The sequence below is a fragment of the Bos grunniens genome, chromosome 19 (assembly GCF_055505025.1).
Source record: "Bos grunniens cultivar Pamir isolate PY7600 chromosome 19, Bosgru_T2T1.0, whole genome shotgun sequence".
Classification (NCBI taxonomy): Eukaryota; Metazoa; Chordata; class Mammalia; order Artiodactyla; family Bovidae; genus Bos; species Bos grunniens.
In genome coordinates this window covers 1,968,469-1,995,581 of record NC_141183.1, presented here as the reverse complement: position 1 = coordinate 1,995,581, position 27,113 = coordinate 1,968,469, and the positions used below count along the sequence as shown (strand labels likewise).

The 27,113-nt window shown below is 45.5% G+C and overlaps 1 protein-coding gene across 16 annotated transcripts in view; it reads left to right on the top strand.

Moving 5' to 3' along the window:
* Positions 1 to 3,727: 3,727 nt before the first annotated feature.
* ABCA9 (ATP binding cassette subfamily A member 9) overlaps positions 3,728 to 27,113 on the top strand; it is a 62,589-nt gene continuing 39,203 nt past the window's right edge. For 10 of the 16 annotated variants that reach the window (XR_015147023.1, XR_015147022.1, XR_015147020.1 and 7 more), the window contains exons 1-16: positions 3,728 to 3,869; positions 8,868 to 8,969; positions 10,814 to 11,021; positions 12,134 to 12,298; positions 12,871 to 12,974; positions 13,556 to 13,782; positions 15,460 to 15,601; positions 15,839 to 16,024; positions 17,532 to 17,679; positions 18,102 to 18,270; positions 20,359 to 20,420; positions 21,162 to 21,272; positions 21,929 to 22,104; positions 22,295 to 22,414; positions 23,310 to 23,448; positions 24,188 to 24,278. Coding sequence is in view for 10 of the 16 variants with exons in the window: in XM_086355898.1 (XP_086212024.1) it covers positions 3,831 to 3,869; positions 8,868 to 8,969; positions 10,814 to 11,021; positions 12,134 to 12,298; positions 12,871 to 12,974; positions 13,556 to 13,782; positions 15,460 to 15,601; positions 15,839 to 16,024; positions 17,532 to 17,679; positions 18,102 to 18,270; positions 20,359 to 20,420; positions 21,162 to 21,272; positions 21,929 to 22,104; positions 22,295 to 22,414; positions 23,310 to 23,448; positions 24,188 to 24,278 (2,189 nt within the window). In the remaining 6 variants the exon portion in view is untranslated. Of the gene's footprint in view, positions 3,870 to 6,603; positions 6,940 to 7,262; positions 7,531 to 8,867; positions 8,970 to 10,813; positions 11,022 to 12,133; positions 12,299 to 12,870; positions 12,975 to 13,555; positions 13,783 to 14,402; positions 14,540 to 15,459; positions 15,602 to 15,838; positions 16,025 to 17,531; positions 17,680 to 18,101; positions 18,271 to 20,358; positions 20,421 to 21,161; positions 21,273 to 21,928; positions 22,105 to 22,294; positions 22,415 to 23,309; positions 23,449 to 24,187; positions 24,279 to 27,113 lie in introns of those variants that run through there. The other 6 variants (XM_086355899.1, XM_086355895.1, XM_086355896.1 and 3 more) reach the window with 5 other exon arrangements.

The following is a 27,113-nucleotide window of genomic DNA, read 5'->3' as shown; positions in this document are numbered from 1 at the left end:
AGGTGAGCACCAGTAGAACAACATACCGGGAGGTTCTCACTCAGAACTTTCCAGATGAAGAGAAAACAAGAGCAAGGAGAGGAACAGAGGGAAAACAATCTGTGTAGGAGTGGGGAAGTGGAAAACCACAGGCAAGCTTAATTTAGACACTGTCCCATCAAACAGCTGGGTGAGGCGGACTGCTGATCCCACGACATACATTCCTTGTGGAAAGTAAAAGATTTGCAGAAGAGGTGAAAGAAAAATAAAATTATTCTGCTCCATGAGACATCCCAGAGGCAGATCATGTTGTTTAGTCACTAAGTCGTGTCTGACTCTTGCTACCCCATGGACAGTAGCCCACCAAGCTCCTCTGTCCATGGGATTGTCTAGGCAAGAATACTGGAGTGGGTAGCCATTCCTTTCTCCAGGGAATTGTCCCAACCGAGGGGATTCACCTGCGTCTCTTATGTCTCTTGAATTGGCAGGCAGGGTCTTTACCTCTGAGCCACCTGGGAAGCCCGGGCAGATCACGGAGAGAGGCTAAAAGATGCCCAAGAAATGGGACCACAAATAAGATTGGAAGATGGTAATATGTCATACAAAGGGTGTGGCAAGACAAAAAAAAGTTCATAAAGCAGGACCAAGCAAAATATTATATTTTTAAGAAGGAAATTTTGGGAGAGTATCTACCAAAACCCAAATGTAGGCAGTGCAGCTAGGTCAGGAAAGGTGAAGGGCCAGAGCAGGGAAGACTCTGGAAAAGAGCAGCGTCCCCGCCTCTTTCTGTCAGGCTCTGGGCTGCTGCGTGCTCTCTTGGCAGATCAGGTCCTTACACTTTGACCTGGCGCAGTTTTGAGGGCTGCACACAAGTCCCACGGCCCCAGGTACTCTGCACAAATTGCCAGGAGAGTGTCCAGGAGGAGGCGTTAGCTCCATGCAAAAGACAGCATCTGACGTCCGGCCCTGGAGAATACTGCTGCGAAACACAGGAGGCAAAGTCAAGGAGAACCATAAAACGCACGCACCTCCCTGAGACTCGCAGAGGGAAGAGAGACATACGGAGGGCTCATGACACGGCACTTGTCATCTGAGCTCCCAGGCTGAAGGCGGGGTTTAACCCAGGTTCTGTTGCTCGCCAGCTGTTTGATTTTGTGCAAGCTATTTAAGCTCAGGGACTCACTTTACTCATCTGTGAAATAGGAGTGATTGGGCTTTCCAGTGAAGGGGATATGCTATGCATAGCCCTGTGCTATAATTAACGGGGCTTCTTTGAAAAATAAGAATGACTTTCTCATCAGCCCCAGGCGAAGGGCTGGGAGCAGTAAAAAGTACGTTGTGGAAAGACATCTTGAAAACAAGATGTTGAAGTACTGATGTGACTGATGGAAAACCATCAGTGACTGTTCCCGTAACCAGAGCCTTGAGAGAGTTGCTGAGAAAGGGCATCACTAGCCAAAAAGCTAAACAGTCCTGAAAGGCCTAAAGGTTTGGCATTGAGGACTGTGCATTGTATATCTTTATCCCTGATCTGAGATTGTAAAGAACAGATATCTCTAGAGCACGAACAAGGAAGTAGAAGTTAACAATAAAAGACACGTGAGGATCAGGATCTGGGTTTTGCCTGTGAGTGGCATCAGCCCTCCGACCCCCACTGTATTTCTGAGTCTTCTTTTCCTTAATTCTTCTGCGCCACCGCTCCCTCGGGTTGGTTCGTTGTTGGGCTGATCCTGACATCTAGTTGGCTCAGAGGTGAAGAATCTGCCCGCCAGTGCAGGAGACACAGCCCTGGGTTCCATCCCTGGGTCAGGAAGATCCCCTGGAGGAGAGCATGGCAACCACTCCAGTGTTCTTGCCTGGAGAATCCCACGGACAGAGGAGCCTGGTGGGTTACAATCCAAAGCGTCTCAAAAGAGTCAGATACAACTGAGCAGGCACGTGCATGATAATGCCCACCTCGTGAGATTCTTATGTTTATTCAATGTGGCAATATTTCACTGTGCCTTGCACATAATAAATACCATATGTGATTGCTTCATAAGGACATTACACTACCAAATTAGTGCTATTCCACTTTTGAAATCCCAACAGGACAGTTGTTTTTTAATTGGGAAGCGGAAACCAAAGCTTATTTAGAAGAGTGCAGACATGACTTGACCAAGAAAATGTTGAAAAAGAGGATTAATGAGGGTGTGCTTGCTGTGTTACGACACTATAAAGATTACCACATGGTCAAAGAAGAGGCCAGCATGTTGAAAGAAAAGAATCCAGTCCAGAAGCCAACTGGGGTCAGAAGACATAATCTCTCTCCTAGATACAAAGTTCATCTGAAAACAAAATGTCCACATTATATTCTCTGGCAGGTGTTCTTAAGTCTGATACTTTTGTATCTTCTGCAGAAGACAGCAGCCGTACAGCAACAATCAGAGCCTGTCTGTGTTTGACAGTCGTAGGCATTAGTGAGTTCAATCTGCCTCTGTTTTGCTAGCCTAGCCATTTCTGGACTCATACAATTCGCAAGAGAATAAATATGAGAGAACGGGAGGTAAATGAGGAAGATCTCATGTGATTATCACAGCCCGTAGGAAACGGATGAGCCTACTTGGTTTGAGAATTGCCCGCACAGCATATACCCTCACGGGGGTTTTCAGGAAGCAGTTACAGCACAGGGGAACGCAACAGACCCACACAGCGAGCAGAGACACGCTGGCCCCTACTCACCTTTCTTCTCCACGAATTATACTTTCATGAAATTACAATTTCATGTAATTTCATGAGCAACTTTCTCACTTTTTTTTTAGAATTGCTTCATCTTTGATTTACCTGAAATGCTCAAAAAAAGATAGAACGGCAGCTCTTACCTGTTAAAAATGTTTCTTCGATAATATGAAAAACAAGATGTCCTAAAAACCACCGGCTGCTTACAGAGAAAGTAAAGCCGCTTTACAGAGAAAGTCTGCCTTCTGGCACTTTTGCAGAAACAAGAAGCTCGTAGCTCTTGGGAGGGCAGGTGCTTTTAGGTGACGTTGCTCTAAGGACTCTCGTATTCCCCACTGCAAGAAAGATGCCGCAGGTAGCTTGCATGCAACACAACTCAGATGAAGATGAAAATTCAGTTCATTTTGTTCCCTTAAAAAATTACATTCTTCATCGCCATACTTCTATATCCAGATTTTAAGAACTAAATTTCAGTGGAGACTTTTGAGTTGCTTTCTGGCCCGTTTCTGTATTTGTCTTTTTTTTTTTCGAATGGGTACATGAGTGCTTCTCACAGGCATCCCCCGGGCTCAGCACAGTGTGTGTGTGTGTGTGTGAGCTGCTCAGCCGTGCCCAGCTCTTTGCGACCCCATGGACAGTAGCCTGCCAGGCTTCTCTGTCCATGGGATTCTCCCAAAAATACTGGAGTGGGGTGCCGTTCCCTTCTCCATGTCATTTTTTTTTTCTTTTTTACTTGTCTCTGCTCTGTTCCAAACTGTTTCTTTACTTATGTTTCTTTAAAAGACTGTGTTGGGAGTCAGCTCTCCCATGAGGGCCTTGCGTGGAAAAGCGAATTGGAAAAGACTAGCTTCTCTTTGATTTGATAGTACTGACGCTCGCTGGGTCCAGCCAGCCATCTGCAGCCACGAACTCCCTGCTGAGGAGCTGGCGGGGAGACAAAGAAACAGGAAACTGTAAAGAAGTCGCCACGTGATGTCAGCAGAGTTTTGGCAGTCTGGCTGAATTAAGACCATAGTCCTTTTCAGAAACCGTTCTACACGGAACTACTCACAATAAAATGAAATTAAAAGCGTGATGTAGTAGTGACCCAAAAGGAGTGTGAATTGTTCTCCAGGACCCGCGGAGACCCGTGGATGAACTGTTTCTGGAGTCTTGCTCCAGCTTTCCTGAGAGTAAGTTAACCTCTGAAAATGTGGTTTTGCAAATGAAAATATAACGTGTGACTTCAAACAGGGAATGCCAAACACTTGGATGAAAACTGTGAGATGCAGGATGTTGTTAGCAAGTCATTTTGATTTTTCAAATTATCTGAGTATTTCATATTGTATTGTAAATAACCACTTGGAGAACCAATATTTATTTAAATTTTTACCCTATGACTAAAGCACGTTTGGACAAATAGCATGTTTTGTCTAAGAGACTATTGGATAAGCTGAAAGGAATGAGACTTAATGTTGCCTCTTTACAAGGATGAGCTATATTTCTCAAACTGTAAGAATTACTTATTCTTTTTTGTTCATTTTCAATTTTGCTGCCAGAGGCTTTATATGCATTGGGGGGATACATGATTTTCTATTAGTTTTTTTTTTAACCAGAGACCTAAGGTTCTGAGTATTTAAATGATTTAAATGGCTTCATCAAGAAACCTGAAGGTTATATTTTCATCGACCTTGTTTATCATTCTAAATTTTTGTGAAATTTGTTGTGTAACATGTTTATTCTCTGAATACTGGGAATTCTGTCTGAATAGGAAATGACTGGCTTTTATAGCCAAGTTATTATTAGATCACACAGGCTCCTACTCAGAGCAATTTAAGCTAAATAGATGTTTTGTGTAACTACAGTGAATAGTATTTTTATTTCTGACCAGGACATGCCGTGGGGAAAAAAAAAAATCAGCCTTAACAGTTAAAAACGCCACCATCACGACTAGATGATGTTCATCATTCTTTACAATGTTCTCCAGCACACGCATTCATCCACAGCAAGAAAGTAGAGGAGGCCCCAGTGTTAACCCTTCCAGACACCCCAGTCTACGGCACCGCTGGTTTCCTAACCAGGAATGTTTCATATCCGTGTGTATTTTTTCCTTTTTGTTTTTCCTGGTGCACCGGGTCCTTATTGCCGTGCAGGCTTCTATCGAGCTGCAGCCGGGGGCTTCTCATCACCCTGCTGTCTGCTGGCGTCTGCTGGCGTCGATCACGGGCTCCAGGGCCCTCGGGCTTCAGTGTTTGCAGCTTGCAGGCTCTAGACACAGGCTCAGACCCACAGGCTCAGTGGCTCTGCACAAGCGGGATCTTCCCAGACCAGGGTGTGAACCAGTGTCCCTTGCATTGCAAAGCAGGTTCGTAACACCCGGGGCACCAGAGAAGCCCTGGAAATACTTCGGTTTGGTTTTAGTCACAGTCTGCTCTGATGCTGACGTTATAATCAGGAATTCATCCACATAGCTTCTAAATCCTTCCTTCCTTCCTGGACAGGTTCTAAACCTGAATCCATGCCCTCTTGTGTTCCCCCAACAAGGTACAGCCCAGTCGGAATCCCCAGTCACCTTCTCTGTGTGTCCCGAGGCCCTCGTTCTAGACCGACCGGCTTTAGGATCTCTTCCGTCTTACTCCCTGACTCCATGTTCTCAGACTCCTCTTCTGCTCCTGGGGTTAGTTTTTTTATCACTGCTATAAACAAATGGCCACACACTTAATGGCTTAACACACAGAGAGATGTATCACTGCACAGCTCGGGAGGTAGGAAGTGGGACCTGGGTGTCACTGGACCAAAATCAAGGCGTTGGCAAGGCTGTGTTCCTTTGTGGAGGATGTAGGAGAGAATTCTGTTTTCTTATCTTTCTTGGCTTCTAGACGCATCTGTGTCCCTGGCTCACGCCCTTCTTTCTCCATCTCAGAAGCAAACAACAGATTGAGTCCTTGAAACAGCACTTTAGGGATATCCCAGCTGGCGCAGTGGTAAAGAATCTGCCTGCCAATGCAGGAGACGCAAGAGATGCGTGTTCGATCCCTGGGTGGGGAAGATCCCCTGGAGGAAGAAATGGCAATCCACTGCAGTATTCTAGCCTGGAAAATTCCATTGACAGAGGAGCCTGGTGGGCTACAGTCTATGGGTTTGCAAAGAGTCGGACACGACAGAGTGACTGAGGACACTCACCGCATCGCTTCACTCTGACCTCCTCTTCTGCCTCCCTTTTGCACGTCTAAGGACCCTTGTGGTGACGCTGGGTCTGCCCTGATGACCCAAGCTTATCTCCCTGATTTGAAGTCAGTTGGCTGCCAACCTTACGACAGGCTGCTGCCTTTACCCTCCAGTGCCCCAGGCGCATTGCTTCGTAGCGAGGTCTCCAGAACTTGGCAACCTGGGGTAAATCCCTGGCCTGTGGACCTGTGTTTGTGCCTCAGTTCCCTCATCTGTGGAATGGGGAGAATAATATCCCAAAGATTTATTGGAAGGGTTGAACTAATTTTAATAAAACACTTGGCGCTACCTGGAACATAAAAATAACATCATTCAATGTAGTTAGTATTATTTCCTTCCCAATCTCTTATATTCAAACTACTTCCACTCGCTCATTGTTTCAGCTGAATGATTGAATGATTGGTTCAAACAAAGCTCCTAGCTGTTTTGATCATTTATTTTCCTGAGTTTAAAACTCCTGTTTCATGTGCTACCTCCACTCCCACCCCTTTTCTAAGTGAATGAAAGATTCTTTAAATTCAATGGTTGTTGTTGCTCAGCCACTCAGTCATGTCTGTCTTGTGATCCCATGGACTGCAGCACGCCAGGCCTCCCTGTCCTTCACCACCTCCCGGAGCTTGCTCAAACTCATGTCCATTGAGTCGGTGATGCCATCCAACCATCTCATCGTCTGTCGTCCCCTTCTCCTCCCGCCCTCAGTTTTTCCCAGCTTCAGGGTCTTTTCCAGTGAGTTAGCTCTTTGCATCCGGAGAAGGCAATGGCACCCCACTCCAGTACTCTTGCCTGGGAAATCCCATGGATGGAGGAGCCTGGTGGGCTACAGTCCATGGGGCCGCGAAGAGTCAGACAACTGAGCGACTTCACTTTCACTTTTCACTTTCATGCATTGGAGAAGGAAATGGCAACCCACTCCAGTGTTCTTGCCTGGAGAATCCCAGGGACAGAGGAGCCTGGTGGGCTGCCGTCTACGGGGTCGCACAGAGTCAGACACGACTGACGCGCCGCCGCCGCAGCAGCAGCAGCTCTTTGCATCAGGTACTTTACAGTTTTCAAAAGTTTCAGACACGTGAACCATACACTCCCATGACACCCTTTCCCCTACCCGCCCCCCGTGTCTCCCTCCCCTTTCTCCCCACTGGCAACCACTAGTTTGTTCTCTGTATGTGAGAGTCTGTCTTTTCTGTTTTATTCACTAGTTTGTAATACTTTTTAGATCCCACACACACGTGACGTCACACAGCATGTGTCTCTCTCTGTCCGCCTATCTCACTTAGCATAACGCTCTCCAAGTCCATCCATGTTGTTGCAAATGGAAAAACTTCATTTTTCATAACTGAATAATATTCCGTCCTCTTTAGCCAGTCTCTGTTGGTGGACACTGGGCTGCTTCCACACCCTGGCGACTGTAAATAATGCTGCTGTCAACACCCGGGAAGGGACAGTGAAAGTCGCCCAGTCGTGTCCGGCTCTTCGACCCCATGGACTACGCCGTGGGTGGAATTCTCCAGGCAGGAATCCTGGAGCGGGTAGCCTTTCCCTTCTCCAGGGGATCTTCCCAACCCAGGACTCCCACATTACAAGCGGATTCCTTACCAGCTGAGCCACAGCGGAAGCCCGAACATTGGGGTGCGTGCATCTTTTCAAATCGGTGTTTTTGTTATTTTCAGATATATGCCCGGAGTGGCACTGCTCAGCCATATGGTAGTGCTGTTTTTAGTTTTGCAAGAAACCTTAGCATGGCTCTCTCATTGGCCGCAGCCATGTACGTTCCCATGCACAGTGTTCAAGGGTTCCCTTTTCTCCACACCCCCACCAACATTTGTAATTTGTGGTGTTTCTGATAACGGCATTCTGACCATGGTGAGGTGATATCTCATTGCAGTTTGGGCTTGCCTTTCCCCGATGATTACCAATATGATACTGAGCGTCTTTTCTTGGGCCTCTGCCTCTCCTCATTGGAAAAATGTCTCTTCAGCTCTTCTGCCCACTTTTAATAGGGTTGTTTGTTTTTGGGGGGGTTGAGTTGTAGGTGCTGGTTATATATGTTGGATGGCTATTGGTCACCTTTTCATTGTCCTGGATGTTCTCTACTGCACGCAGTATTACTTAATACGGACTTCCCAGGTGGCTCATTGGTAAAGAACCCGCCTGCCAATGTAGGAGACGCAGGTTCAGTCTCTGGGTCGGGAAGATCCCCTAGAGAAGGGAATGACGACTGACTCCAGTATTCCTGGGAAATCCCAAGGACAGAGGAGCCTGGCGAGGTATAGTCCATGGGGGCGCAAAGGAGTCAGATAGGACGGAGCAACTGAGCATGCATGCGTTAATTAATATAAATGACGTAGCGGTATCACTTTCAACCTTCTTTTCCAGTTTTTAAATTGGCACTGTGTTTTAAAATCTCTCCTCGTGGATCAGTGGGTACTGATTTACCGCCTCTGAATCCTACCTGGTATGCTATGAACTGTATCCATTCCAACTTGATGACATTGCACCCCAATACTCTACATTATGAAGGGCATCCTGGTACAGGTCCCCGCGTGCACATGTGTGGGAATCTCCTTGGCATACACACCAGGAGCAGTACTGACAGCGGGATGTTGCTAAGCAGCAATGAGCTGGTGATGAGTCGCTGGAACGGCTGTGTGGTCTTCTCCCGCTGGCAGTAACGTTCCTTTATCCCTGTTAAAGAACTGAACACTTGGCTCTATTGCATTCTCTAATTTTCTCAGTCTAATGAGGAGTCAACGTGCAGCACGCGTGCGCACACTTGTTGGGAGTCTTCTTCCGTCTCACCCTGAGCGGCGTCATCCCTTCGCGCTCTTCAGCTCTCCTGGCTCCCTTTGTTCCTTGAGCAACTGGGAGCAGCTGCTGGGATGCTTCTCTCTGGCTGCGTTGCTCAATGTTTTCTATGTCCAACCCTCACATTTTCTCCCTTTACTTTCTCCTTTTAAAATAAACAGGTCAGGATGAGCAAGAGGCACTTCAGCGTGGGCCAGCAAACGAGGGCGCTTCTTGGCAAGAATTTTCTTAAGAAATGGAGGATGAAAAGAGAGACCTTGTCGGTACGGTTCAGAGTCTATGTCATCTCATATTTAAAAGAGGACAGAGTACTTTTTTGGGTACAAACACTCTATCTGTTTTCTTTACTCTTTCATAGACATTCTATTTCTAATTAGCAGGCTGGATTTTTTTTTTTTCAAATTCGGAGTTTTGCTATTATTTCAAGTGAGATTCCTTTCAAATATGTCATTATGACACATCTTATTGGAAGAATTTTGTAAAGAATTTATACTCAGAAACTCCATGAAAAATAAAGTTATGAAAATAAACTCCCATAAAAATAAAGCCTGAATATTTATCCTACTGAGGTACCAATTACATCTGAATTCATTTGAATCTCATAAAGGAATAAGTACAAAAATTCAGCAGGAAAGTGAAAGAAATTTACTTAATCCAGAAAGTAATTAGAACTTAATCCAAAAAGTAATACAAAATTAAAACAAAAAAAATAAAACCTCCAAGAACAAACTGTAGCACTTGCACCATTGTACTATGGACAGAGATGATGTCGATTCGAAAGAAACCATGAGCAGAAAAACAAAGAGGAAAGGAAAATGGCATTTGAACTCTTGCTTGTAGTAAGCTTCATAAGGATGATCGCATGCTATTCATGTAGGAACTTTAATAAATTCAGAAAAATCTAATTTAAAGTCACTTGTAAAATACCCATATTTCAAGAGAGGATGTATTAACACTTCACTTTCTGAACATTGCGAGTGTGCACGTGTTCTTCCAACCAATATGCACGGAGCGCGTGAATTTGCAGTGATTAAAGTACACAAAGATCCCTGTGTGCAGGAAGGATTATGTACGTATAAAAGCTGGAGTCTACGCTATAGAGATGTTTTACGTCTTTTTTATCTCTTTTAGTATAAGGATTATATCTGTGAATTTATTTATCTAAACAGATACAGGTGTAAAAACAAACCAACATAAGAGTTAAAGGATGATCATCTGGTGAATAAGATATATACCTTTTTTAAAGGCCATGTGTTAGAATTATGGGCTTCCCTTGTAGCTCATGGAGAACACAAGGGCAACCCACTCCAGTGTTCTTGCCTGGAGAATCCCAGGGATGGGGGAGCCTGGTGGGCTGCCGTCTATGGGGTCGAACAGTCAGACAGAACTGAAGCGATTTAGCAGCAGCAGCAGCAGCAGCTCGTAGCTCAGACAGTAAAGAGTCCACTTGCAATGCAGAAGACCTGGATTTGATCCCTATAACTGAACAATAAATTGTGTTCTTATCAGATTTCAAATGCATTTGCAATTCTGGTACATTTCCAATTCCAGAATGCTATCACAATGACAAAGGCTTTTAAAAGTCTTTTCGGGAAGCAGTGTTTTGGAGTACATTTCCAATTCTAGAACGCCATCATGATGACAAAGGCTTTTAAAATTCTTTTCATGAAGCAATGTTTTGGAGCTATCTTATTTTGCATTTGGGCAGCAGAAAATAAATATACCACTTCATTCCTGATTATGGAGGTGGATTGTCTATTTCATTCCAATGAACATTTCTTTATCATTCTCACTCAGGGGTCAACATGACCATTCATGAAGCAATCCAGCCTTTAACACTTGCATTCAAGTAAATAAACTTAAATTATTAGTTATAATTGGAATTGACACTACAACTCTGTCTTGAGGGATGGTGTGCATATTTCAAAATACACAGATTAAAGGACAAAAGAAAGTCGAAACACTTAAACACTTAAAAACTGGAAGAGAGGGAAAAACAATGCCCAAGTAACCCAACAGAATTATGAGTTTTTAACTCGTTTGTCTCTGATCAGGCCGTGGTAGAACAACTGCTGACTTGCTTCCTTTTTCTCCCCCTGCTCTGCAGGAATGGCTCTTCTCCTGTCTCCTAGTACTGTTTGCTCATCTGTTTTCCTCTAATTTACACCAAGTTAATGACTTCCCTCAACTGCCCGCTGTGAACTTGGGACGGGTAGATAATTTTAATGATTCTGATTACATTATTGCATTTGCTCCTGAATCCAAGACCACCCAGGAGATAATGAACAAGTTGGCTTCTGCCCCTTTCATAAAAGGTATGTTTTAGGCAGTTCATGGTAATTTCCTTATTTGCAAAATACACAAATTCATTTGCAATTTCTTTGATAAACTGTGTTCAACGTTCAAGTATCTAGATTTAATTAACATTAATTTATATTCCTCTCGAGTATCAAGGAGATTTTCTTACTGTTTACTAGTCTTCTATTGAAGAAATTTTATATTAAAAAGGTCATCCTCATTGTATTCCTTATCAAAATGAGACAGTCCAGGACCATTCAGACATATGTTTGTGAGAAGACTCTGGGAAGATTGGGAGGTGGTGACAGCGTGGCTTTTTAATCTCTTCAAATACTTCTTTTGGGTTTCCTCTGGCCCATCACCTTGCTTTGCCTGGTTCTGAGTCTGTATTCGGCTTCCCCCATGGCTCAGTGGTTAAAGAATCTGCCTGCAATGCAGGAAGCCCAGGAGGCACGGGCTAGATCCGTGGGTCAGGAAGATTCCCTGGAGGAGGGCATGGCAACCCACCCCGGTCTTCTTGCCTGGAGAATCGCACAGACAGAGGAGCTGGAGGCCTCGGTCCACGAGGTCACACAGAGTCGGACACGACTCCGCACAAGCCTGAGTCGGGGTCGGTCTGTCTCTGGCGCTCCCATGTGTGCCCGCCTCTGTTGGCCAAGACAGAGTCTAGCAATGAGGCCTATGGGAAGGCTGACGCCACTCCCTTTTGACCTCCCAGGAGCCTACCCACGCATGTGTAGTCAGGAGGGTCTCCCCGAGCTCAGGAATGAGGGATCTGCGGTCTCTTATCTCATACGCAGACAGGACTCTGCTTCTCCTCGCTCCTGCTGCTTTGGAGCGGCTGTCTCCACTGCTCCAGCGGGGGCCCATCCATCTCCTGCCTCAAAACCAAGGGCAGCGTGTCCAACAAAACTAGGTGACAAGGCTGCGACCTCAGAATGGCAGGGGTAGGGATAGGGTCTCTGATGGACCCGAGTAGAGAATAGGGACCCTGTCAGAGGGCGGCAGCGGCCCCTGCAGAGCGGAGGGGCCAAGGCTGGGGCAGTGAGGCTGCCCCAAACCGAAGCCACAGTCCTGTCTCTGGGCCACACAGAGATCTCAGCCGCTGTCCGCTCCTCTCACTCGGCAGGGAGGACCATCTCGGGCTGGCCTGATGAGCAGAGCATGGGCGAGCTGGAGCTGAACTATTCTACAGATGCGGTGAGAGTCATCTTTAACGACGCCTTCTCATACCATTTGAAGTTTTTGTGGGGACATAGAATCCCCACGATGAAGGAGCACAGAGACCATTCAGGTAACCTTCCTATTGGAAAAAAAAATCTATTTTTTGCTATATTGTCATTAGCCACAAGGAGGCCTATGTGACGGTAGATGTCTACTGTCTACAAACATATACAACATAAAGTTTAATTTCTGAACATACGTGAGATTCATTCTTATTAAATAAAGCCTATGATCTTAAGTGTATTTTTTTAAGAAATTATATTGCTATCATTCCTATGCTACCTCTAAATAAAACCTCGAGAAAATGTTCTTGCTCAGTGATTTCCAGTCATTTAAAAAAGTAGTGCTTTATTGGCACAAGCAACAGAAGAACAAAACTCAACAAAACAGTCTCAACTAATGGAGAGAATGGATGATAAGATTTAATGAAAAGTTGTTGAGAGCGGGTCCTAAGAACATTGATAAAGCATGTCTGGTATATTCTTCTTGGGTGAACCCCCCTGAGAACACTTACCATCCATTATATTATTGTGGACCAGAAGTGTATTTTGGAACTTTTGAAATTCTGATTTTCCCTGTATCCCAGACTGTCCTATCTCATCATAATAGGTGTTTTCTTTTTTTCTTTTTTTCCCCCTAAAGCTCATTGTCAAATAATGGATGAAAGTGTCATTTGTGAAGGTACTTTGTTCTGGGAGAAAGGCTTTGTAGCTTTTCAAGCTGCTATTAATGCTGCCATCATAGAAGTGAGTATTGAGTTCAAAGAAACTAACTGCTTTGAAAATCTGGTTTTCATAGAGGGTGATCGAATCAATCTGTCATTTAATTAATTTAGTCACTTGATATGGAACAACAGGCTGAGTAATTACTCTAACTAACCCTTACGCCGAGCACTGAGGATTAAGAAAGAAGTAGAACGCAGGCACTTTTCTCCAGGGATCTTGGATCATGGGGGAGAGAAATAGGAATAAATAGTTGTAGTGAGAGTCCCAGCTCTGTCATGGAACGGAAGTGATGGCGAGGCAGGCCACAGGCAGAGGATTCTCTGGTGAGAGGTATCAGAGAAGACTAACTAACCAAAGTGACACTTCAGAGGTGACTTCACATGCATGTAGAATTTTATTCACTGAAGATACTAAGTAAGGATATTCTAAGGAATTGACACAAAATCTAGTATATTCCAGGATTTACAAGGGGACGAATCATGATGGACATACATATAGAGTAAACGTGGAGTGAATGCACATAACTTCTATAATTGAGACCAAATGCATGAGGCTGTAATTAGCTTAACACTAACACTGTGCTCACCGATGTCTTTCTTTAGATCACAACGAATCACTCGGTGATGGAAAACCTGATGTCAGTGACTGGTATAAATATGAAGATACTACCTTTTGTTGCCCAAGCAGGAGTTTTGACTGATTTTTTCGTTTTCTTCTGTGTTATTTCTTTTTCTGCCTTCATATACTACGTATCAGTCAGTGTTGCACAAGAAAGACAATTCATGAAGCCGCTGATGACAATGATGGGACTTCGAGAGTCGGCCTTCTGGTAAACCCCATGGCTACGCTCCATCCTGCAACACAGAACAAGTTAGCTGGTCGGACACCCTAGACCCGAAAAGTATCATATTTAAACCTGATGCTGTCATAAAGTAGTGCCTTGCGTAGGAATGGATGAATGGGCCTGTAGGTTCCATTACAAACCAGTGGCCACATTAAATGCATAAAATACAGCACTGCATTTAATTATCTCATCATTTTTTCAGCAGAGGATAAGGAAGTTTAAACAAGATAAGTGACTACCTTCAAGGTCAGATAGGTACAGTGTAGCAGAGAAAGCTTAAACAAGCTTCACAGAAGGGGAGAGTTTATTCTTTCCCTTATAAAGAAGCTTTCTTCCTGATTCTTTGAAATCAATCGCAAAAAAAATAAATAAATAAAAAGACAAACAAAACTTATCTTCATTTCCACCTAAATACGTGTATCTATCTATATCCAATGTCTGTGTGTATAAATGTGTCTACGTTCAGTCTCTATCTAGTCATCTGTGTCAGGGGCTGGCAAACTGACTGGTCCATTTGTTTTTACAAAATGAGGGATGACTGGAGGCAAAAGGAGAAGAGGGCAGCAGAGGATGAGATGGTCGGATGGCATCGCCAGCTCAGCGGATGTGAATCTGAGCAAACTCCCGGAGACGGTGAAGCAGAGCGAAGCCTGGTGTGCTGCCGTCCAGGGGGTCACAGAGAGTCTGTCGTAACTTAGCCGCTGAACAGCAGCCACAGAAACCAGGGATGGCTTTCACCCAGGTTTGAAAAAAAATCATGAAAACAATAATATTTTATGGCACCAAATCTCTATATGAATTCAAATTTCAGCATCTACAAATAATACATTTTTGGTGGAACACAGCCATGGCCAAACCGTTGTGTTAGGAAGGCAGTGCCGCAGGAGCCACAGGGACTATGATCTGAAAAGCCTGAAATAGTTACTGTCTGGCTCTTCAGAGGAAACGTTTGCTGATCCCTGCTTCATCATCTGTTTTGTTTGTTTTGGTTTTGGTTCCATGATGTTCATGTAATTACTGAAAGAGGAGGCCCAGAACTGACAAATCAATCATCATAAATGCCTTCCACTGGAAACCTCTCCCATTTACTCTTGTTACAATATCCAGCTTTGTTGTTGTTCATTCGCTCAGTCATGTCCGACTCTCTGTGACCTCATGGACTGCAACACACCAGGCTCCTCTGTCCTCCACTCTCTCCCAGAGTTTGCTCAAACTCATGTCCCTTGAGTCAGTGATGCCATCCACCCATCTCATCCTCTGTCGCCCCCTTCTCTTCCTGCCCTCAATCTTTCCCAGCACCAGGGTCTTTTCCACTGAGTTGGCTTTTTGCATCAGGTGGCCAAAGTATTGGAGCTTCAGTTTCAACATCAGTCCTTCCAATGAATATTCAGGGTTGAATCACCTTTAGGATGGACTGGTTTGATCTCCAGGTTATTTGTCTTATTTTGAAATTAGCCACCTATTTTACCCATTAACTTGTTTTATTGCTACCTTCTCCAGTAGAAGATGAAACTCAGGGGCAGAGAAGTTTTCTAACTTACAAGATGTTGTGTTCTCTTTGCTCTTGGTATACGGCAAGCTTCACAAGACAGCTGCTGAAAAATGAATGAATTGAGGGATGGAATAGTAGCACTTTGAACTGATGCTTTCTTTCTATGCCAGGCTGTCCTGGGGTTTGATGTACACTGGCTTCATCTCTATCACAGCCACTCTGATGGCTATTATAGTGACATATGCCCCAGTCGTCATCCTGACTGGCTTCACGGTGGTCTTCACCCTCTTTCTCCTCTACGGCCTGTCTTTGGTGAGTTGGTGAATTCTCTCTCTCTCTGAACTCTTGCTCAGAGAAAACTAGCAGTCATTTCTCACTGATTCTGCTCACATATTCTCTGTTTGCAATATTTGAGTCGTTGCATGAGACAGTATCTAGAGGTTGGGGGCAATGATGAAATATACTTCTGCATGACGAAATTCTCTTCTATTATGCCTCTGGTGATTCCCAGCGGATTGTGGACCACCTGGAGTCTTCCTCTCCTTTCAGATAACGTTAGCTTTCCTGATGAGTGTGTTGGTGAAGAAACCCTTCCTTACGGGGCTGGTGGTCTTCCTCCTCACTGTCTTCTGGGGGAGCCTGGGATTCACAGCTTTGTACAGACGCCTTCCTGCAGCTTTGGAGTGGACCTTATGTCTTCTTAGCCCCTTTGCTTTCACTGCTGGAATGGCCCAGGTAAGAGTTCATGAGACTATTTCACTATTTCACTCACTGTGTGTGTTAATCGCTCAGTCGTGTCCAGCTCCTCTGTCCGTGGAATTCTCCAGGCCAGAATACTGGAGTGGGGAGCCGTTCCCTTCTCCAGGGGACCTTCCCAACCCAGGGATTAAAGCCAGGTCTCCCGCAATGCAGGTGGATTCTTTACAGTCTGAGCCACCAGGGAAGGGACTAAGCACAAGCTATGATGTTGTAACTAGAATTACATTTTTTGAGAGGAGGTCAGTCTCGTATAGAACTGGCCAATCAAGAAACAAAAATGTGCTCTAGGATATTGCTGGTGGTCCAGTGGTTAAGAATCCGCCTGCCAATGCAGGGGACACGGGTTCGATCCCTGGTCTGGGAAGCTTCCACATGCCGCAGAGCGACTAAGCCCGGGAACCGCAACTGCTGAGCCTGTGCTCCAGAGCCAGCGCTCAGCAACGTGGGAGCCACTGCAGTGAGAGGCCCCTGCGCGGCGGTGAGGAGTAGACCCTGCTCTTGCCGCGACTAGAAAAAGCCTGCCACAGCAATGAAGACCCGGCACAGCCACGAATACATAAATAAGTGAATCTTAACAATGTCTCTAGGGAGTTACTGGTTTTCAAATACTGCTGATAACATGAAGGGTCACGTTTCCTGAGCATTAAATGAAATAAACGTTCTTTGGGGGACAGCCCTATAAAAGTAAAAGCTGACCACACCATCAATGGGGTGTCAGTCTATATTAATCAGATCTAAAAGAAAACGGGTAATGCTGAGAGAGAGAAAGAAAAACCTTTCCTGTCTTTTCAATCTGCACCTTCACAAAAGCAAATGGGAATTTTAACCTTTAGTATGTTGCGTGAGTTATCCAGGGGGGATCTAAAAACCTTCCCAGGTGGCACAGTGATACAGAATCAGTCTGTACTGCAGGAGACACAAGAGACATGGGTTTGATTCCTGGTTAGGGAAGATCCCCTGGAGGAGGAAATGGCAACCCACTCTAGTATTCTTGCCAGGAAAATTCCATGGACAGAGGAGCCTGGCGGGCTACAGTCCATGGGGTCACAAACACCTCTACTAAGAAATTATTCTTCTGTCTTCTGTCTGACTGCAAAAGTACTTCAGCCCTCTCCCTTTCAGTCTCAAATAGCGTCCCCCCTCTAGAACTACCCCCTCTCCTCCACAGTCAGCCTGATGAAGCCCCCAGGCAGCCCAGCTCCAGTATCAGCTTCCTGGTTTTCACCTCTGCCTGGAGGACTTCCCTGTTGCAGAGTGTGGCCTTCTAAATCCTGAGCACCACCTTCACTCACTCCCTGAATTGCTTTGTGGTTAGATGGTTTCCTTCCTGTATCTTCCAACAGATTAGCGCTCTATGAAGACAGAATCATGTTTCATTTATCTTTTCAATTCCAATGTCTAGCAGAAATAAGACAATAATAACTTTTAATGCTCTGGGTATCCTTTTTCAATTCCACACATGTATCTTTTTTTTTTTTTCCAGCTTATCCATTTGGACTACGACGTGAATTCTAACATCCATTCAGATTCTCCAAACGACCAGTACCTCATAATAGCTACTATTTTCATGCTGGTTTTTGATGCTCTTCTCTATTTGGTATTGACGTTGTATTTGGACAAAATTTTGCCCAGTAAGTAGTAACATGATTGTGATTCAACACAATTTCATTTCTATTTCTTTAAAATAACTCTACAACATATTAGATATAAATTATCAAGCATTCCCCCTCCTCCACCAAAGTTTCTAAAATAAGCCATAGCGGTATTCTGCATTTAATACCGCTTTCTAAGATCTTGTTGGACCATAACATTTTAGCTGGTTTCTTTAAGAAAAAGGCCCTTATAGATTAAGGATGATTTATAGATCAAGGATAATAGACCCAGGATAACTACACTGTTAGTGCTTGTCTCAGAACCGGCCAAAGAATGCTAGCTCCTGATGCTGGGTCTGAGGAACCCCTAAGCCCTCCCAGACGGGTTGCACTGTCTGCTGGCCGCTCTAGCGCTCAAGGTGGTGACTGACCCAGTGCTTCTTTACCGCCTGTTCATGTAGCTGAATACGGACGTCAGCAGCCTCCCTGGTTTTTCCTTAAATCCTCTTCTTGGTTCCAACGCCGAAGGGCTGATCGTGCGGCCCTCGAGAATGACATCGATCCAGATTCTCCATCCGATGACTCTTTTGAACCAGTGTCTGCAGAATTCCACGGGAAAGAAGCCATCAGGTAATGAAAATATCATGTGAGGCTGAAATGGAGAGCAGGTCCGAGAGCAGAGCTCTATCGGGCAAGGTCGGGGAGACAGAGTGCCTCTCAGTGCCAGGATGCTACACTCGTGAAAGCTTACACTCGTTTTTGGGGGCCACACTGCTACGCAGCTTACATGACCTTAGTTCCTCACCGAGCAGGGGAACTTGGCAGGGAAAGCTCCAAGTCCTAACCACTGGACCACCTGGGAATTCCCAAGGCTAGCCTCGCTCTTAACAGCACTGTCTTCTCATCTTGTCCGCATTTGCTTTTACTAAAATCTTACGACAGGACGACGTCCATCAGCGAAGTGATAGCCTTCGTATTTCCGTTTTCGTCATCACCTCTCTTTTCTTTTGCCTTGTTGTTTTTCTCTGTCCTTTCCCTTTACGACAGACACAGTCCTCATCTTTGTTATTCTGAGCCCCCTTTTCTCTGCAATTCACTTTATCTCTCGTCTTTTGCTTCCTGATTAATAAGCCCAGAAGGAAGCAGCAAGAGACACAGACAAGGGGAGATGGAAGGAAACCCGAGCCGGGGGCGCTCTGGCAGGTGTGTCTCCCTCTGAGATACTGTGTGTGCTGCAGTCAATCCTGGCGGCTCCATTTCCCAACCACCAGAAGCACCGAAACTCCCCAGATCTCTGCTCAAGATTTGCCCATCTTTGTCGCCTTTGTCTCACACCTAAACAATACCATTCTGGTTCACCACCTCCATTTTAACTCTGAACATTTATGATACGTACAGTCTTTAAATAGTAACTTTTGAAAACAAGTGTCCAGTATGAACAGACACCAAAGGGTGGCATTCTCTCACTCCTGGCGTACCAGGACTGTGTCATCGAGAATCGTGACCTCCCTGCAAACTGGAATTTTTACATCCTTTCCGATGTCTGGGCCAGAATCAGGGGCCATCAGAGGAGGCGTAGAAAGTCCTAAATGCTCAGGAGGCATTTTGTCTTCCCCAGTGGGCAGGGAGCAGGGTTTTGATGATTTGTGAGTTACAGTTAGCCAGAGCAGCTCTATGCTCTAGGAAAAGCATCCCCAGAATGAACAGAGGCCTTGGGGGCAGACAACCTCACATATTTGATCATGAGATAGTTCAGGAGTTTGAGCTATGAATTGGCAACCCTGGGCTATCGGTCCTGCTCCATGGCTATGCCCTGTGCTGCAAACAACAGGTTATATCTGTGTGTGTGTGTGTGTGTGTGTGTGTGTGTTAGCCGCTCAGTTGTGTCTGACTCTTTGCGACCCCGTGGACTGTAGCCCGCCAGGCCTCTGTCCATGGAATTCTCCAAGTAGGAATACAGGAGCGGGTTGCCATGCCCTCCTCCAAGGGATCTTCCCAACCCAGGGATCAAAGCTGCATCTCCTGCAATGTGTCACTAGAAGGTCATGCAGATGAAATCCACAGGACCCGGCTTAGAACGAACCTTCACTGTGCTTGAAATTTTTTTTTCTCTGTACTCCGTTTTCTTATCTTTTTCCTCTTCTCCCATCTTCTTGGGAAGTGTCTTGTCTCCCAGGCATTTTTCTTCTCTGCACACAGGATCTTATTCACTCTACAAATCCACCACACAAGAGAGTTAATGTCATTCCCATTTTACTGCTGAACTCAGTGAGCTTTGAGTCCACGGATGGTGTGCTTTGAGTCTGGCCGTGAGCTTTGAGTCCACGGATGGTGTGCGTGGCACATGACTCTGGGACTTGGCCCAGGGAGGTCTGACCCCCAAAGCCGGTGTGTCTCTTTGCGGGCTCACTGCTTGCTTCTGTCCCCCACCGGAGTGCGGGTCCTCTACACGCCGTCTCATCGCCCGCTTCCTCTGGGCCAGTCACTTCTCATCATCCTCACGGCACTCACAGACTCACGCTGCCTGCAGAGAGTGAGCTGCTCAGCATGGGACGAGGACGGAGGCAGGCTCCGATGAGGAGCCAAGAGGCTTCTGTCCGCCCGTGGACCTGCGTGAAGGAAAAGGACCTCCAGCTTTCCTGACAGCCTGGGCGGCTTGACTCACGAGTTCTCTGTCCACCTCTACCGTTTGCTCAAAACGTCTTCCTCTCTTTTCAGAATAAGAAATCTTAAAAAGGCATATGGAAAAGGCAAGCACGAAAAAGTAGAAGCTTTGAAAGGTAATGAAATAGCCTCATGTGTAACCTAGCGACGTGACTTAGCGACGGCGCCTCCCTGTTACACTGTCTCAGCCATGATTAAGAACAGATATTCCAGATACCATGACTTGCCTTTATTTGAGCACATTATGGTTTCTTCCAAGTAAACTTCAAAATCTTGTAATAATTTGAGGAAGTCGGATGCACCACTGATATCTTACGGGTTTGAAGGATACAGGATAGCATGATACTGTTTATTTTCGACTCATGGTATTAACCCTAAAGCTGTCTTTATTATACTCAGCCTATCTTTAATGACAAGATTGATTTCATTGAAAAAAAATTGTTAGTCAGATAATAATATATATCATGACAACACCGCATATATACAGTGTGCCTCATAGAATGTGCAGTTTTTTTTTTTTAAGATTTTTTTGATATGGACCGTTTTTAAAGTCTTTTTTGAGTTTGTTACATATTGCTTCTGTTTTACCTTTTGGTTTTTCCACTGGGAGTCAGTGTGGGAACCTAGCTCCCTGACCTGGGATTGAACCCACACCTCCCACATTGGAAGGCAGAGTTAACCACTGAACTGCCAGGGAAGTCCTAGAAGATGCCATTTTAAAGGAATGAATCTGGGGGTGCGTTTTATTTTGAGTATTGCTAGCCAAATATACAGATGCTGTGAGAATTTATAAAAATTTCAGAGACTGTAAAGTTACCATGCAGGCTCTGAGTGTCATCTTCTTGGAATAATGCCAGGCCTGGTATTGGAGGTATACGAAGGCCAGATCACGGGCATCCTCGGTCACAGCGGAGCTGGGAAAACCACGCTGTTAAATATACTCAGCGGACTGTCGGCCCCAACGTCAGGTGAGAAGACAGGCACGGCGGGACACGAGCACGGGCAAGTGAACCCAGTGTGCTTTTCATCTGCTCCCTAGTTTCAGTCACGAACCCCAGCAAGCAGTTTCATCAACTACTAGCCACACTCAGGCACTTGAGAGAGGATCTTTAGAAGGTCCTTCAAGTTATTATTTGACAGATTTCCGTTGAACTCATTTAGGAGAATCTTTGTGGCTTAAATAGGTCATGATAAGTAGCTCTTCTGTTTCCTAATGGGCTTGGATGTATGGAGAACATTAAGTTTTAATTCATCAAGAGTGTACAGTACTCCTTTTAGGTAAAAGGAATATGGATAAACAAAGTATGAGAAAGTAGAAGCTTTGAAGGGTAAAGAAATAGCCTCATATGTAACCCAGTGATGTGATTTAGCAACGGTGCCTCACTGGCAAACTGTCCCGGTTGCTATTAAGAACAAATATTCCAGATATTATTCCTTGCCTGTATTTGAACACATTATTTTTATTTGAGCACATTATTGTTTCTTCCAAGTAAACTTAAAAGCCTTGTAATAATCTTGTTATAACGTTTAAAGGACTTTAGTATTGACACACGTTGCTTTCCGTTTTAAAATCTCGCACACGAGACCTGGATCTTTATCCTGAGGCTGACCGTTTCCCTTCCAGGGTCCGTCACCATCTACAATCACTCACTTTCAGAAGCGGCTGACCTAGAACACATCAGCAAGCTCACTGGCGTCTGTCCACAAGCCAACGTGCAATTTGGTTTCCTCACCGTGAGAGAAAACCTCAGGCTCTTTGCTAAGATAAAAGGGATTCAGCCACATGAAGTGGAGCAACAGGTAGATGCCTAAGCTAGCTGTCACAGCCGCGAGAATGGAAGTGCTTACCTAGAAAACCCTAAATGCGTTTGTGTTGTTTCTACACAATTCATCCTCAAAAGGTCCACAAGGCCCTTTGCAATGAACGGCAGAGTGGGAGTTAGTGTCTTTAAGAGGAACGTCTAAGTGTGGACTCAATGTCCTTTGTCAGGTCCAACGGGTTTTACAGGATCTGGAGATGGGAAACATTCAAGACGTTCTTGCTCAAAATTTAAGCGGTGGACAAAAAAGGACACTGACGTTTGGGACTGCCATTTTAGGAAATCCGCGGGTAAGTCGACCTGAAATTACTGGTGAAATCAGGTGGAGGGTTGTGAAACTGTGGTGTGCAATCACATTTAATTTGTAATTGGTAAATGGAAGAGAACTGTTCCAATGAAGAGTTAGGTGCTAAAATATTTCTCCTAAATAATTTTACAAGTACGGTTGAGTCTTGAACAATGCAGGGTTCGGGGCGGGGGTGGTGGAGGTGGGGGGTTGCTGAGCAACCCTCCGCACAGTGGGAAATCCTAGTAGAACCTTCCAGTCAGCCCTCAGCACACACGGTCCCACCTCTGCAAACGCATCCAGCCTGGGACTGTGCGCTGTGGTGTGCGGTGAAAACCACCCACGAAAACGCAGACCCGCACAGTTCAAAGCTGTATTGTTCACCAGTTCGCGGCATATTGCTCTTCATTTTTTGTTCTTTTTCTTTTTTTATTAATTGATTTTGGGTATTCTTATTTACTGAGATACAGTTGCTTTCCAATGCAGTGTTAGTCTCCACTGTGCAACTGTGTCCATCAGCCGTGCGCATACATGCGGCCCCTCCCTCTGGGCGCTCCCTCCCCGCCCCCCGCCAGGTCATCACGGAGCTGAGCTCCCTCCCCGCCCACCCTCCCCCCCCCAGGTCATCACGGAGCTGAGCTCCCTCCCCGCCCCCGCCTCAGGTCATCACGGAGCTGAGCTCCCCCCCCGCCCACCCTCCCCCCCCCAGGTCATCACGGAGCTGAGCTCCCTCCCCGCCCCCGCCTCAGGTCATCACGGAGCTGAGCTCCCTGCGCTGCAGCAGCTTCCGCTAGCTCTCTGTTTCACACTGTACTGTATACATGTCCCTCCTAATCTCCTGACTCACTGTATATCGCACGAACGGGGAAAGCGATTTCAGGGGCTTTCCTGCTGTGCAGGTTTTGCTGTTGGATGAGCCAACTGCGGGGTCAGACCCTCTTTCGAGACACCGGGTGTGGAATCTCCTGCGAGAGAGGAAGTCAGACCACGTGGTCCTCTTCAGCACCCCGTTCATGGATGAGGCTGACGTCCTGGCTGGTGAGCCTTGGGTTTCCTTCGTGTATCTCAGTGACGACTTAGGGACCCAGATGGAACGCGTGTAGCGAAGCTCGGGGCCAGCGAGCGTGTGGCTCCCTCGAGCCAGGGGGGTGGATGGTCCTCTGGCCGATCTGAGTGTCTTCATCTCCGAGGGCATTGTCCCAGCAAGGATTCTGATCCTATTGCAAAGCACCTCACCTGCTATAAAATACAAAGCATACTCCCCAAGATGTGTTATGATTTATCCTGTATGAAGGGGACTTCCCAGGTGGCTCGGCGGTAAAGAATCTGCCTGCATTGTAGAGACTCGAGAGAGGTGGGTTCAATCCCTGGGTCGGGAAGATCCCCTGGAGAAGGAAATGGCAACCCTCTCCAGTATTCTTGACCGGAGAATCCCCATGGACAGAGGATCCTGGCGGGCTACAGTCCATGGGGTCCCAAAGAGCTGGATACAACAGAGCATGCATGCACACATTCAGTATATTCGGAATATCAGTTGACTTGAAACATCCTTTTAGTACATGACAATTTGTCTAAATATATTCAAGAATAAACTAACATATCACTTGATTTATCAGATGTCAAAGAACGTGGCTTACTTACGGCCAGAATTAGGATGTGCCTGTGTTAGCAAGTGGTGCTCCTAAAATACACTGTTTGTTCATGAATTTGTTTTTTTTTTTAATAAATAGTGAAAAAACAACCTCTGAATACAATTTATTTCATTCTTCCAACTTAGATAGAAAGGTGTTTATGTCCAACGGAAGGCTGAAGTGTGCGGGCTCTTCTCTATTCCTGAAGAGGAAATGGGGCATCGGCTACCATCTAAGGTACAGCCCTTGCTGTGTGTTAGAATGTGCTGGAAATGTCAGGGGCATGACATCACTGTTAGCATGTTAACGTAGGTTGCTCCATTAGTAAGACCATTTTGAGAGAGCTATGTTAGAACAACACCAACTGCTCTCTTTCTTAGCTAGAATGAATGACTTATGGGATTGCAGACATTGAGAATATACGAATGATTAAACCAAGTCTTGGGTTTCCTTCGTGGCTCAGTGGTAAAGAACCCTCCTCCAATGCAGGAGATGCGATTGGATCCCTGGGTCAGGAAGATCCCCTGGAGGAGGGCATTGCAACCCACTCCAGCGTTCTTGCCTGGAGAATCCCACAGACAGAGGAGCCTGGTGGGCCATGGTCCATGGGGTCGCAAAGAGTTGGGCATGACTTAGTGACTAAATAACAACAACCAGTGAGATTTAAATAGTGTCTGGAAGATATGTTCACAACCCAGTGTTTGCTAAGAGAAATTTATTGACACTCCAGCCTCTCTCTTATCCTGTTTCTAATGTTTATTTTTGCCAGTTGTAGCAATTTCAATCGGAGAAGGCAATGGCACCCCACCCCAGTACTCTTGCCTGGAAAATCCCATGGATGGAGGAGCCTGGTAGGCTGCAGTCCATAGGGTTGCGAAGAGTCAGACACGACTGAGCGACTTCACTTTCATTTTTCACTTTCATGCATTGGAGAAGGCAATGGCAACCTACTCCAGTGTTCTTCCCTGGGGAATCCCAGGGATGGGGGAGCCTGGTGGGCTGCTGTCTATGGGGTCACACAGAGTCAGAAACGACTGAAGTGACTTAGCAGCAGCAGCAGCAATTTCAATAGCTTCCTCTCTGTTCTCCCTAACTTCATCTTCCCTGTCATTTTTTTCTGTCTCCTTTTAGCACTATTAAGTAATGTCTATCACTTACTAAGCGTGGACTATATTTTAGGTACGTCCAAAGATATTTACATATGGAATATTCATATAATCATACTTAATTCCCCAAATAACTTTAGAAAGATGGTATTATTATGCTTCTTTGACAAGTCAAAGAATTTTAATAATCTGCCCACTCTCCCGTCGTTTATACTGTGCTTAGTCGCTCAGTCGTGTACGACTCTTTGTGACCCCATGGACTACAGCCCACCAGGCTCCTCTGTCCAAAGGATTCTCCAGACAAGAATACTGGAGTGGGTTGCCATGCCCTCCTCCAGGGGATCTTCCCAATCCAGGGATCAAACCCAGTCTCCCACATTGCAATTTGGACCAAGATTATAGATGTGATGTAAATTACTCCCTATACTTCCCAGTAAAGTGTAATATTTCTTAAAAATTAATTCAAGTCATTCCATCCCCAGTGGCTAAATGGATCCCACATTATTCGCTCCAAGTGCTTTGTTGTTGCTCAGTCCCTAAGTCGTGACTGACTCTCTGTGACCCCATGGACTGCAGCACGCCAGGCTTCCCTGTCCTTCACCATCCCCCGGAGTTTGCTCTAGCTCACGTCCATTGAGTCGGTGATGCCATCCATCTGTCGTCCCCTTCTCCTCCCACCTTCAATCTTTCCCAGCATCAGGGTCTTTTCCAATGAGTCGGCTCTTCACAACAGGTGCCCAAAATAGTGGAGCTTCAGCTTCAGCATCAGTCTTTCCAATGAATATTCAGGACTGGTTTTCTTTAGGATGGACTGGTTGGATCTCCTTGCTGTCCAAGGGACTCTCAAGAGTCTTCGCAAATGACACAATTCGAAAGCGTCAGTGCTTCGGTGCTCAGCCTCCTTTCTGGTCCAAATTTCACATCGGTGCACGACTACTGGAAAAGCCATCGCTTTGACCAGATAGTGATTACCCACTATATAGGGGTTAAGTGGATCTCACATCATTCACTCTCAAGTGTTTAACTTGATCTAATTCATGATCCACCATAATCTGGGGGCAAGAGCTGATTGAATAAATGCCTCAACTAGAACCAACACAGGCTGTCCTCAGGGGGCCCACACTGTAGTGCCCTGACTCTGCCTAAGGTGGGACGTCTGTGTGCTGACGCATTTTAGCTGTGTTCAAATCTTATCTGCTCTTGAAGGTCTCTGAATGTCTTCTCTTGAACAATAAGCATCCTCTTTATTGCAGCCCTGAAAGCACTATTTTGATTGTTTCCTGAGGCATCTTAATTAACTTCTTTGATCCTCAGTTTAAAAAGTGAAACAATAATACTTACTTTACAGTGAAGGCTAAAAATATTGAAATGAATACCTGACAAGGAACCAGCTGCTCAGCTGGTGTAGCTCACCGTCCCTCCCCCTTCCTCCTGTTACGCGCTGCCTCATATCTCTGTCACGTCCCCAGCTCCTTTAGGGAAGCCACCACATTCTCCCTGTTTGGTATCCTGAAGAGTGAGTCACACAGGGTCTTATAAACTCAGAATACTTTTAGCTACAATTGATTTTGGGGGGTTTGTCTCACCAAAGTCCATTACGACGCCCTTGTCATTGTACAACCTCAGTAAGTTTCTTTTTCTTTTTAGTGTCAGATAAAGTCTCTGACTGTCTTTAAATTTTAATATTTACTTATTTACTTGGCTGCTCCGGGTCTTAGTTGCTGCACGTGGGGTCTAGTTCCCTGACCGTGGATCGAACTGGGGCCCCCTGCATGGGGAGGGAGCATAGAGTCCTAGCCAGTGGACCACCAGGCAACTCCCAGCCTCGGTAAATGTCAGTGGATGTGACTAATAATAGGGTTTCTTAACTATAATGATTTCATAAAGAACTGTATATGTTCTCATCAAGAAGATGGACCAACTTTGACTTGAATAAATTTTGCCCCCTCCAAAAGATAAAATTAGC